Raw genomic sequence first — 15,273 nt, 5'->3', positions numbered from 1 at the left:
TGTGGGATTCAAAGTTTAACAGAACATCAACCCACCACCTCCTCCACCAACTGGCAATAGAGAAACAAAGCAGCCATCTTCGTCCACTGACTAGACATTTCTGATTAACATATTTGAGTGGAGAGGAGTGACACAAACACTGAACCATGTGGCAGAAAGCATACAGCATAGATACAAAGATACTAGACACTGAACCATGTGGCAGTAAGCATACAGCATAGATACAAAGATACTAGACACTGAACCATGTGGCACTAAGAATACAGCATAGATACAATGATACTAGACACTGAACCATGCGGCAGTAAGCATACAATATACAGTTGAAGTTGGAAGTTTACATACACTTAGGTTGGAGTCATTAAAACTCATTTTTCAACCACTCCACAAATGTCTTGTTAACAAACTATAGTTTTGGCAAGTCGGTTAGGACATCTACTTTGTGCATGACACAAGTCATTTTTCCAACAATTGTTTACAGACAGATTATTTCACTTATAATTCACTGTATCACAATTCCAGTGGGTCAGACGTTTACATACACTAAGTTGACTGTGCCTTTAAACAGCTTGGAAAATTCCAGAAAATTATGTCAGGGCTTTAGAAGCTTCTGATAGGCTAATTGACATCATTTGAGTCAATTGGAGATGTACCTGTGGGTGTATTTCAAGGCCTACCTTCAAACTCAGTGCCTCTTTGCTTGACATCATGGGAAAATCAAAAGAAATCAGCCAAGACCTCAGAAAAAAATTGTAGACCTCCACAAGTCTGGTTCATCCTTGGGAGCAATTTCCAAACACCTGAAGGTACCACGTTCATCTGTACAAACAATAGTCCGCAAGTATAAACACCATGGGACCACGCAGCCGTCATACCGCTCAGGAAGGGGACGCGTTCTGTCTCATAGAGATTAACGTACTTTGGTGCAAAAAGTGCAAATCGATCCCAGAACAACAGCAAAGGACTTTGTGAAGATGCTGGAAGAAACAGGTACAAAAGTATCTATATCCACAGTAAAACGAGTCCTATATCGACATAACCTGGAAAGGCCGCTCAGCAAGGAAGAAGCCACTGCTCCAAAACCACCATTAAAAAGCAAGACTATGGTTTGCAACTGCACATGGGGACAAAGATCGTACTTTTTGGAGAAACGTCCTCTGGTCTGATGAAACAAAAATAGAACTGTTTGGTCATAATGACCATCGTTATGTTCGGAGGAAAATGGGGGGGCCTTGCAAGCCGAAGAACACCATCCCAACCGTGAAGCATGGAGGTGGCAGCATCATGTTGTGGGGGTACTTTGCTGCAGGAGGGACTGGTGCATTTCACAAAATAGATGGCTTCATGAGGCAGGAAAATGATGTGGATATATTGAAGCAACATCTCAAGACATCAGTCAGGAAGTTAAAGCTTGGTCACAAATGGGGTCTTACAAATGGACAATGACCCCAAGCATAATTCCAAAGTTGTGGCAAAATGGCTTAAGGACAACAAAGTAAAGGTGTGGCCATCACAAAGCCGTGACCTCAATCCCATAGAAAATGTGTGGGCAGAACTGAAAAAGCGTGTGAAAGCAAGGAGGCCTACAAACCTGACTCAGTTACACCAGTTCTGTCAGGAGGAATGGGCCAAAATCCACCCAACTTATTGTGGGAAGCTTGTGGAAGGCTACCCGAAACATTTGACCCAGGTTAAACAATGTAAAGGCAATGCTACCAAATACTAATTGAGTGTATGTAAACTTCTGACCCCCTGGGAATGTGATGAAAGAAATAAAAGCTGAAATAAATCATTCTCTCTAATCTAATTCTGACATTTCACATTCTTAAAATAAAGTGGTAATCCTAACTGACCTAAAACAGGGAATTTTTACTAGGATTAAATGTTAGGAATTGTGAAAAACTGAGTTTAAATGTATTTGGCTAATGTGTATGTAAACTTCCGACTTCAACTGTAGATACAAAGATACAAGACACTGAACCATCTGGTAATAAGCATACAGCATAGATACAAATATACTAGACACTGATCCATCATTCTACTACTATGGTATTCAGTGAATGAGGGGAATCCCTGTGGTTCTCTTCAACCTGTTCCTGGAGAGCTACCCTCCTGTAGGTTTTAACTCCAACCCTGTTCCTGGAGAGAGCTACCCTCCTGTAGGTTTTAACTCCAACCCTGTTCCTGGAGAGCTACCCTCCTGTAGGTTTACACTCCAACCCTGTTCCTGGAGAGCTACCCTCCTGTAGGTTTTAACTCCAACCCTGTTCCTGGAGAGAGCTACCCTCCTGTAGGTTTTAACTCCAACCCTGTTCCTGGAGAGCTACCCTCCTGTAGGTTTTAACTCCAACCCTGTTCCTAGAGAGCTACCCTCCTATAGATTTTAACTCCAACCTTGTTCCTGGAGAGCTACAGTCCTGTAGGTTTACAATCCCTGTTCCTAGAGAGCTACCCTCCTATAGATTTTAACTCCAACCCTGTTCCTGGAAAGCCACCCTCCTGTAGGTTTCAGGACAGTAGCTCTCCAGGAACATGGTTGGAGAGCCCTGATCTACTATGAACCAAATTGTTAACCCTTGTTACACCGTTGTGACCCAACTGATAAACCAAACACAATCTGTAGCCACCAAATGACAACCCAAATCAACACAGAAACAAAGCAGATTTGTCTTTGTCCATTGACTAGAAAGCTGTCTGATAATCATCTGAGAGAGGAGGGGAACACAGCCAAGAAGTACTATGTCTGAAATTCAACTGAGAGAGGAGGGGAACACAGCCAGGAAGCAATATGTCTGAAAATAATCTGAGAGAGGAGGTGAACACAGCCAGGAAGCAATATGTCTGAAAATCATCGGAGAGAGGAGGGGAACACGGTACACTAATCACAGAGCAGAAGACATGGACAGATCATCTACTTCTCTGATGTCCAGAGCAGGAGTGTTATTCTTGTGGTTGGATGGTTCTTCCCTCATGTTTTGGATCTGCTGTATGTCCTCGTGGAGCCTTGACCCATAGTAATAAAACCAAACAATATGACTAGCCAATATCTTTATCCAAAACCCATGGCTTCAGACTCAACCCAGTATCGACTACTGTAGCTGTAGCCCCTCACTGGACCGAGAGTCCAAACGCACCATTTAGGAAACCATTTGTTCTATTATTACCACCAATCCCAACTCTATTCTGGCTATATATTTTCTATTTGGTCTATTCTCTCTGTGAAAAATCAGCTCATATTGGCACCAGGACTGCAAAGTAAACACGTTGAACAGCCTTGCCAAATTCCCCACTAATTCTCCTTTCAACGTTTTCATTTGGAGATTTGGGATAGTTAAGACTAAAATCCTGATTTCCTTTTTGGTTCTGTTTCAGGTCAGATTGGACGAACCGTTGTTACATAGCAAATGTCTAACAGAGGGTCAAAATAATACAATAACACTGGGTTTTGGCATTAACTTCCCAAATGCATCCGTAATAGGCTACCATGTAGTGTAATAATAGCTCAATACAGGCTGTGGTGTTTTAACAAGCTGGCAGGGAGAGATTAGTGCTGTGTATGTATGTGGTCTTCACAACTAACCCAACCCTATTCCATCTCTCTGCATCATTGCCCACGTGGAGAGATGGAGAGGGGTGCGTGACTGACCGGATGAGCTGTGTAGACTACACTCGAATTACAGTGTAGTTTATTGTATCCTCGTTATGAAAATACACTAAAGATAGACTACACACTGGGTAGAATACACTAAAGATAAGACTACACACTGGGTAAAATACACTAAATATAGACTACACACTGGGTAAAATACACTAAATATAGACTACACACTGGGTAAAATACACTAAATATAGACTACACACTGGGTAAAATACACTAAAGATAGGCTACACACTGGGTAAAATACACTAAATATAGACTACACACTGGGTAAAATACACAAAATATAGACTACACACTGGGTAAAATACACTAAAGATAGACTACACACTGGGCAAAATACACTAAATATAGACTACACACTGGGCAAAATACACTAAATATAGACTACACACTGGGTAAAATACACTAAAGATAGACTACACACTGGGTAAAATACACTAAAGATAGACTACACACTGGGTAAAATAGACTACACACTGGGTAAAATACACTAAATATAGACTACACACTGGGCAAATTACACTAAAGATAGGGTACACACTGGGTAAAATACACTAAAGATAGACTACACACTGGGTAAAATACACTACACACGGGGTAAAATAGACTAAATATACACTACACACTGGGTAAAATACACTACACACTGGGTAGAATACACTAAAGATAGACTACACACTGGGTAAAATAGACTAAAGATAGGATACACGCTGGGTAAAATACACTAAAGATAGACTACACACTGGGTAAAATACACTAAATATAGACTACACACTGGGTAAAATACACTAAATATAGACTACACACTGGGTAAAATACACTAAATATAGACTACACACTGGGTAAAATAGACTACACACTGGGTAAAATAGACTAAAGATAGACTACACACTGGGTAAAATACACTAAAGATAGACTACACACTGGGTAAAATACACTAAAGATAGGGTACACACTGGGTAAAATACACTAAATATAGACTACACACTGGGTAAAATACACTAAAGATAGGGTACACACTGGGTAAAATAGACTACACACTGGGTAAAATAGACTAAATATAGACTACACACTGGGTAAAATACCCTAAAGATAGACTACACACTGGGTAAAATACACTAAATATAGACTACACACTGGGTAAAATACACTAAATATAGACTACACACTGGGTAAAATACACTAAATATAGACTACACACTTGGTAAAATACACTAAATATAGACTACACACTGGGTAAAATACACTAAATATAGACTACACACTGGGTAAAATACACTAAATATAGACTACACACTGGGTAAAATACACTAAATATAGACTACACACTGGGTAAAATACACTAAATATAGACTACACACTGGGTAAAATACACTAAATATAGACTACACACTGGGTAAAATACACTAAAGATAGGCTACATAATGGGTAAGATAGACTACACACTGGGTAAAATACACTAAAGATAGACTACACACTGGGTAAAATAGACTAAAGATAGGATACACGCTGGGTAAAATACACTAAAGATAGACTACACACTGGGTAAAATACACTAAATATAGACTACACACTGGGTAAAATACACTAAATATAGACTACACACTGGGTAAAATACACTAAATATAGACTACACACTGGGTAAAATAGACTACACACTGGGTAAAATAGACTAAAGATAGACTACACACTGGGTAAAATACACTAAAGATAGACTACACACTGGGTAAAATACACTAAAGATAGGGTACACACTAGGTAAAATACACTAAATATAGACTACACACTGGGTAAAATACACTAAAGATAGGGTACACACTGGGTAAAATAGACTACACACTGGGTAAAATAGACTAAATATAGACTACACACTGGGTAAAATACCCTAAAGATAGACTACACACTGGGTAAAATACACTAAATATAGACTACACACTGGGTAAAATACACTAAATATAGACTACACACTGGGTAAAATACACTAAATATAGACTACACACTGGGTAAAATACCCTAAAGATAGACTACACACTGGGTAAAATACACTAAATATAGACTACACACTGGGTAAAATACACTAAATATAGACTACACACTTGGTAAAATACACTAAATATAGACTACACACTGGGTAAAATACACTAAATATAGACTACACACTGGGTAAAATACACTAAATATAGACTACACACTGGGTAAAATACACTAAATATAGACTACACACTGGGTACTATACACTAAATATAGACTACACACTGGGTAAAATACACTAAATATAGACTACACACTGGGTAAAATACACTAAATATAGACTACACACTGGGTAAAATACACTAAAGATAGGCTACATAATGGGTAAGATAGACTACACACTGGGTAAAATACACTAAAGATAGACTACACACTGGGTAAAATACACTAAATATAGACTACACACTGGGTAAAATACACTAAATATAGACTACACACTGGGTAAAATACACTACACACTGGGTAAAATAGACTACACACTGGGTAAAATACACTAAATATAGACTACACACTGGGTAAAATAGACTACACACTGGGTAAAATACACTAAATATAGACTACACACTGGGTAAAATAGACTACACACTGGGTAAAATACACTAAATATAGACTACACACTGGGTAAAATAGACTACACACTGGGTAAAATAGACTACACACTGGGTAAAATACACTAAATATAGACTACACACTGGGTAAAATAGACTACACACTGGGTAAAATAGACTACACACTGGGTAAAATACACTAAATATAGACTACACACTGGGTAAAATACACTAAATATAGACTACACACTGGGTAAAATACACTTAATATAGACTACACACTGGGTAAAATACACTAAAGATAGACTACACACTGGGTAAAATACACTAAATATAGACTACACACTGGGTAAAATAGACTACACACTGGGTAAAATACACTAAATATAGACTACACACTGGGTAAAATACACTAAATATAGACTACACACTGGGTAAAATACACTAAATATAGACTACACACTGGGTAAAATACACTAAAGATAGACTACACACTGGGCAAAATACACTAAATATATACTACACACTGGGTAAAATACACTAAAGATAGACTACACACTGGGTAAAATACACTAAATATAGACTACACACTGGGTAAAATACACTACACACTGGGTAAAATAGACTACACACTGGGTAAAATAGACTACACACTGGGTAAAATACACTAAATATAGACTACACACTGGGTAAAATACACTAAAGATAGGGTACACACTGGGTAAAATACACTAAATATAGACTACACACTGGGTAAAATACACTAAATATATACTACACACTGGGTAAAATACACTAAAGATAGACTACACACTGGGTAAAATACACTAAATATAGACTACACACTGGGTAAAATACACTACACACTGGGTAAAATAGACTACACACTGGGTAAAATAGACTACACACTGGGTAAAATAGACTACACACTGGGTAAAATACACTAAATATAGACTACACACTGGGTAAAATACACTAAAGATAGGGTACACACTGGGTAAAATACACTAAATATAGACTACACACTGGGTAAAATACACTAAATATAGACTACACACTGGGTAAAATACACTAAATATAGACTACACACTGGGTAAAATACACTAAAGATAGACTACACACTGGGCAATATACACTAAATATAGACTACACACTGGGTAAAATACACTAAAGATAGACTACACACTGGGTAAAATACACTAAATATAGACTACACACTGGGTAAAATACACTACACACTGGGTAAAATAGACTACACACTGGGTAAAATAGACTACACACTGGGTAAAATACACTAAATATAGACTACACACTGGGCAAAATACACTAAAGATAGACTACACACTGGGTAAAATACACTAAAGATAGGGTACACACTGGGTAAAATAGACTACACACTGGGTAAAATAGACTAAATATAGACTACACACTGGGTAAAATACCCTAAAGATAGACTACACACTGGGTAAAATACACTAAATATAGACTACACACTGGGTAAAATACACTAAATATAGACTACACACTGGGTAAAATACCCTAAAGATAGACTACACACTGGGTAAAATACACTAAATATAGACTACACACTGGGTAAAATACACTAAATATAGACTACACACTTGGTAAAATACACTAAATATAGACTACACACTGGGTAAAATACACTAAATATAGACTACACACTGGGTAAAATACACTAAATATAGACTACACACTGGGTAAAATACACTAAATATAGACTACACACTGGGTAAAATACACTAAATATAGACTACACACTGGGTAAAATACACTAAATATAGACTACACACTGGGTAAAATACACTAAAGATAGGCTACATAATGGGTAAGATAGACTACACACTGGGTAAAATACACTAAAGATAGACTACACACTGGGTAAAATAGACTAAAGATAGGATACACGCTGGGTAAAATACACTAAAGATAGACTACACACTGGGTAAAATACACTAAATATAGACTACACACTGGGTAAAATACACTAAATATAGACTACACACTGGGTAAAATACACTAAATATAGACTACACACTGGGTAAAATAGACTACACACTGGGTAAAATAGACTAAAGATAGACTACACACTGGGTAAAATACACTAAAGATAGACTACACACTGGGTAAAATACACTAAAGATAGGGTACACACTGGGTAAAATGCACTAAATATAGACTACACACTGGGTAAAATACACTAAAGATAGGGTACACACTGGGTAAAATAGACTACACACTGGGTAAAATAGACTAAATATAGACTACACACTGGGTAAAATACCCTAAAGATAGACTACACACTGGGTAAAATACACTAAATATAGACTACACACTGGGTAAAATACACTAAATATAGACTACACACTGGGTAAAATACACTAAATATAGACTACACACTGGGTAAAATACCCTAAAGATAGACTACACACTGGGTAAAATACACTAAATATAGACTACACACTGGGTAAAATACACTAAATATAGACTACACACTTGGTAAAATACACTAAATATAGACTACACACTGGGTAAAATACACTAAATATAGACTACACACTGGGTAAAATACACTAAATATAGACTACACACTGGGTAAAATACACTAAATATAGACTACACACTGGGTACAATACACTAAATATAGACTACACACTGGGTAAAATACACTAAATATAGACTACACACTGGGTAAAATACACTAAATATAGACTACACACTGGGTAAAATACACTAAAGATAGGCTACATAATGGGTAAGATAGACTACACACTGGGTAAAATACACTAAAGATAGACTACACACTGGGTAAAATACACTAAATATAGACTACACACTGGGTAAAATACACTAAATATAGACTACACACTGGGTAAAATACACTACACACTGGGTAAAATAGACTACACACTGGGTAAAATACACTAAATATAGACTACACACTGGGTAAAATAGACTACACACTGGGTAAAATACACTAAATATAGACTACACACTGGGTAAAATAGACTACACACTGGGTAAAATACACTAAATATAGACTACACACTGGGTAAAATAGACTACACACTGGGTAAAATAGACTACACACTGGGTAAAATACACTAAATATAGACTACACACTGGGTAAAATAGACTACACACTGGGTAAAATAGACTACACACTGGGTAAAATACACTAAATATAGACTACACACTGGGTAAAATACACTAAATATAGACTACACACTGGGTAAAATACACTAAATATAGACTACACACTGGGTAAAATACACTAAAGATAGACTACACACTGGGTAAAATACACTAAATATAGACTACACACTGGGTAAAATAGACTACACACTGGGTAAAATAGACTACACACTGGGTAAAATACACTAAATATAGACTACACACTGGGTAAAATACACTAAATATAGACTACACACTGGGTAAAATACACTAAATATAGACTACACACTGGGTAAAATACACTAAAGATAGACTACACACTGGGCAAAATACACTAAATATATACTACACACTGGGTAAAATACACTAAAGATAGACTACACACTGGGTAAAATACACTAAATATAGGGTACACACTGGGTAAAATACACTACACACTAGGTAAAATAGACTACACACTGGGTAAAATACACTAAATATAGACTACACACTGGGTAAAATACACTAAAGATAGGGTACACACTGGGTAAAATACACTAAATATAGACTACACACTGGGTAAAATACACTAAATATATACTACACACTGGGTAAAATACACTAAAGATAGACTACACACTGGGTAAAATACACTAAATATAGACTACACACTGGGTAAAATACACTACACACTGGGTAAAATAGACTACACACTGGGTAAAATAGACTACACACTGGGTAAAATAGACTACACACTGGGTAAAATACACTAAATATAGACTACACACTGGGTAAAATACACTAAAGATAGGGTACACACTGGGTAAAATACACTAAATATAGACTACACACTGGGTAAAATACACTAAATATAGACTACACACTGGGTAAAATACACTAAATATAGACTACACACTGGGTAAAATACACTAAAGATAGACTACACACTGGGCAAAATACACTAAATATAGACTACACACTGGGTAAAATACACTAAAGATAGACTACACACTGGGTAAAATACACTAAATATAGACTACACACTGGGTAAAATACACTACACACTGGGTAAAATAGACTACACACTGGGTAAAATAGACTACACACTGGGTAAAATACACTAAATATAGACTACACACTGGGCAAAATACACTAAAGATAGACTACACACTGGGCAAAATACACTAAAGATAGACTACACACTGGGTCAAATACACTAAAGATAAACTACACACTTGATAAAATACACTAGTATTACATTTGTTCTTTATCAACAACAATTTAGCCGGCGCAACACAACTCCAAACATTATTGTAATTGATCAAACCTGCAAAGAAATGTGCATTTTTCTAATACATTCGTTTAAACTACATTATATATTGTGTTCACAAAAAAAAAAAAGTATATATTCTACAGTGAATTGCACTATCAAAACATAATTTGTTGTCTATCGGGCTTCTGCGGTGGAGAAACGGACAGCAGCTTTGAAACGCATCATTCAAAGGCGCGCTTTAAAATCCGTTTTTCAATAAATTGACAGCCTAAACAAATTACATTCTGGTCATCAACGGTTTTAATAATAGCCTAGTATTCCTATATATATATATATTAAAAAAAAACGTGTTCAAGAAGGTAAAAAGCGGATTTGTAAAGCACATCATCATCCTTTCACAAACACCTGCTCCGCTCCCCTCTTCCTCTCTTCACCGGAGTTTACCTGCTAATGATAACTGCTCCTTTGTACATGACAGAAAACGTTGGCATATTGACTCCCAATAGTTCAGTCGACCGTCGGTCGGTCGGTCGGTCGCCAGGCAACGTTGAATTCTATTCCATCGCCCTTCTTCCGGAGTCCAAAGCCCGCGCTCTCAGCCGCTCAGCGCGCAGGGGTCTTTCTTTCGCTCGAGCCACATGATCGTCTGCCTGCAGCACTCTAATTCCGCGCGCAGTTTAACGGATCGTCGTTCCAACGTTCTAAAACGTCACCGACTTCAATTGATTAAAAACATCTCTCTTTTATGGCGCTTCTCTTCTCTTACGGAATGAAACGGGAGACAGCAAAACCAAAAACTCAATCAAGTTCATTTTCTAGTTGCCTACTCAGAAGTTATTATTACATATTTTTTATCGTCCGTTGGTCAGTCTGAAAGTTTGTTTAAAGAATGTGTTGGCATATGTATGGACAGCTGTAGCCTAGGTGTTAGGAGAAAAGCTTCTGTAGGGACCTTTGGTTGCTTTTACAGGAGCCACCCGACATAGGCCTGGACCAGAGACACTCTGAGGCCTGATAGGGTTGGATAAGGACTAAGCCTGTCACGTTTTGCTTTATATGGCTCTTCTTTTGCATTAACCATCTGCTGTCTGTCCAATTGTGAGCCTTTTGTTGCATAGAGTTGCATAAACACAACATGTCCCTGGTCCAGACAACTGTTAAGTTTCGGGTTTGCTGTTTGGAAATACATAACATTTGGCTGACTAACAATAAAGCCAGGTGGTGGACGGATCCAACAAAAGTCCTTCTCACTCCATTTGGACACAAACATTTAATCTCTTGAGACATTAGTTCCATTGATATTACTTATAAACTAGAGTAGTGATGTGATCCGGGGTGCATCTGTGTTTGTGTGCGTGTGTGTGTCTCGTTCAGTGTACACTTGTCTGTCCATCTGTCTGTCTGTCTGTCCATCCGTCTGTCTGCACACATGATCGTGTTTGTCTGTGGATGTGTGTGTGTCATCCTGTTCTGAGAATCCTGCCCGGAGAGCACTTCCTGTCTCTCTCTCTGTGATCCAGTCAGTCTGGACTATTAATTAGGTAATAACAGGATTATAATTTGTACACAGCTCTATCTACGTTGAGTCCACAACACAACTCAACTCAACTCAACGTAATACAATACAACACAATACAAAGGGAGAGGAAGAAAGATAATCAGAGAATAAGAGAGGTACTATTGAACGGTCATCTAGCCTAACTCTCTGATACAGGACAGTAAAGTCTGGTGATACAGGAGAGTAAAGTCTGGTGATACAGGACAGTAAAGTCTGGTGATACAGGACAGTAAAGTCTGGTGATACAGGACAGTAAAGTCTGGTGATAAGGAACAGTAAAGTCTGGTGATACAGGACAGTAAAGTCTGGTGATACAGGACAGTAAAGTCTGGTGATACAGGAGAGTAAAGTCTGGTGATACAGGACAGTAAAGTCTGGTGATACAGGACAGTAAAGTCTGGTGATACAGGACAGTAAAGTCTGCTGATACAGGACAGTAAAGTCTGGTGATACAGGACAGTAAAGTCTGGTGATAAGGGACAGTAAAGTCTGGTGATACAGGACAGTAAAGTCTGCTGATACAGGACAGTAAAGTCTGGTGATACAGGACAGTAAAGTCTGGTGATATAGGACAGTAAAGTATTTGGTGATACAGGACTGACAAGACATCGGTAGTGGTGGGGGTTTACTTAAAACCCTGGAGTGCCTTGCTGGCTACACAGCACAGTGGGGGTTTACTTAAAATCCCCTTCACACACACAATAGGGGAAGCTGAACAACAGCAATCTTAAACCTCACAGACACATCACAGACACATGACACCACAGGCACATCACAGACACAAGACATCCCATCAGATCACATTAGACACATCACAGACACATGACACCACAGACACATCACAGACACATGACATCACATCAGATAACATCACAGACACATCACAAACACATGACATCCCAGACACATCACAGACACATCACAGACACATGACATGACATCAGATCACATCACAGACACATCACAACCTGTCCTTGACTTAGTATAGCCAGCACCAACTACAATTCTACACTCCTATAAACTTCTGGCTAGGGCTAGGGCTAGGGCTAGGGTTAGGGCTAGGGCTAGGGCTAGGGTTAGGGCTAGGGCTAGGGTTAGGGCTAGGGCTAGGGTTAGGGCTAGGGGTTAGGGCTAGGGTTAGGGCTAGGGCTAGGGTTAGGGCTAGGGTTAGGGTTAGGGCTAGGGGTTAGGGCTAGGGGTTAGGGCTAGGGCTAGGGGCTAGGGGTTAGGGCTAGCTCTAGGGTCAGGGCTAGGGCTAGGGTTAGGGTTAGGGCTAGGGTTAGGGCTAGGGTTAGGGCAAGGGTTAGGGCTAGGGTTAGGGCTAGGGGTTAGGGCTAGGGGTTAGGGCTAGGGGTTAGGGTCAGGGTTAGGGCTAGGGTTAGGGTTAGGGCTAGGGTTAGGGCTATGGGTTAGGGCTAGGGTTAGGGTTAGGGTTAGGGCTAGGGTTAGGGCTGTTTGAAGAGAAAGAGTCATACTTCTATCCTCCTTAGCATGACCAGATAGTGATGACCATACTGGAGCAGCTCAGAGATACTAGAACTGGAAGTCCCCCAGAGTAATCCTGTGGATTTGACTAGGGGCCAAAGACCCAACGCAGCATCCTTGACCAGGGGCCAGGGAATGGGGTTAGGAGGCAAGGATGGCCATGCTGCGAACGACAGAAGTACCGTACAACACTCCCAACACTTTCTCTTCAGAAATCTAATTTGCAGACCGGTGGCTGCCGTCTAGTTGTGTCTCAGCCAAACTGACGTCCTATAGTCTGGCAAATGGCAGGGCCAGCGTGTATCGTGGAAGGGAAGTCACATCGACATTAACATCTCATCTGAGCCCTGGTCAAGAAGCCAGCAAACATTTAGTTCCAGACAACATACACCAGGACATGTGTCAAGTAAAAAACAGTGCCATGGTTCGCTATAACAACGGGGGGGGGGGAATCCTGGCTTGACCAAGGGCCAGAGACCGGGGTTAGGACTAGACAGCAAACTGGTTGCCAGTCTAGTTCAGCCAAACTGACTTCATGTTGCCTGGCAACTGGCAGGGCCACCATGTAGGGCTGGTGACCATGAAACCAGACATGTAGTCAGGCTAACTGGGGACGGTTTCCAAGACATCCAGAATGTGTTTGTTGACACAGATAGAGATAAATAACCTGTAGTCAAGACAACGTGTCCTTGGAAACGGAGAGGGAAGGACCAGATATACATACTGTTCCTAAATATGATTCAGCACCAACAGACGACTGCAGTTCAGACATGATCGACGCACTAATGAAACATGTCAACATCTTGGTTTAAATGTTCATCTCTGTCCCCACTCGTCCTTTCCCATGGCACAGGCAGTTTCAACTGGCCGCGATGCTGTCGATGAACGCTCACACTCTGTGAGAAAGCACTGCAATTTAAAGGGATCTACGTGGTGTGTGTGTGTGTGTGTGTGTGTGTGTGTGTGTGTGTGTGTGTGCGTGTGTGTGTGTGTGTGTGTGTGTGAGGCAGATGGCAGATTTGGTGGCCATGTTTTATCATATTGTGATGTAATTTCTACAGTAAAATATGACAATCCTTCTATTGGATAAGATCAAATGCTGACAATCCAGTGGTTACATGTCAAACGGTTTTGTTATATTTTAGTCTTCTGTTATGTATACTGAACAACAATATAATATAATATATGTTTCATGAGCTGAAATAAAAAATCCCAACATTTTTCCATTCGCACAAATTTTGTGCACAAATTTGTTTACATACCTGTTAGTGAACATTTCTCCTTTGTCAAGATAATCCATCCACCTGACAGGTGTGGCATATAATGAAGATATTAAACAGCATGATCATTACACAGGTGCACCTTGTGCTGGAGACAATAGAAGGCCACTCTAAAATGTGCAGTTTTGTCACATAACACAATGCCACAGATGTCTCAAGTTTTGAGGGAGCGTGAAATTGGCATCCAGACTTCAAGAATGTCCACGTGAGCTGTTGCCAGAGAATGTAATGTTCATTTCTCTACCATAAACCGCCTCCAAGGT

The 15,273-nt window shown here is 39.2% G+C and overlaps 1 protein-coding gene across 6 annotated transcripts in view; it reads right to left on the bottom strand.

Moving 5' to 3' along the window:
- LOC110487124 (syntaxin-binding protein 4) overlaps positions 1-15,273 on the bottom strand; it is a 138,480-nt gene that overhangs the window by 87,636 nt on the left and 35,571 nt on the right. Inside the window, exon 1 of one of the 6 annotated variants that reach the window (XM_036939462.1) lies at positions 11,132-11,669. The exons of the other annotated variants lie outside the window; for them this stretch is intronic. Within the exon in view, the coding sequence (XP_036795357.1) occupies positions 11,132-11,178 (47 nt within the window). The 5' untranslated portion in view covers positions 11,179-11,669. Of the gene's footprint in view, positions 1-11,131; positions 11,670-15,273 lie in introns of those variants that run through there. 6 annotated transcript variants of the gene reach the window in all.

Source organism: Oncorhynchus mykiss, chromosome 12 (genome assembly GCF_013265735.2).
Source record: "Oncorhynchus mykiss isolate Arlee chromosome 12, USDA_OmykA_1.1, whole genome shotgun sequence".
In the NCBI taxonomy this organism is placed as follows: domain Eukaryota; kingdom Metazoa; phylum Chordata; class Actinopteri; order Salmoniformes; family Salmonidae; genus Oncorhynchus; species Oncorhynchus mykiss.
The sequence above is the reverse complement of the archived record's forward strand: the minus strand, read 5'-3'. Positions and strand labels throughout refer to the sequence as shown.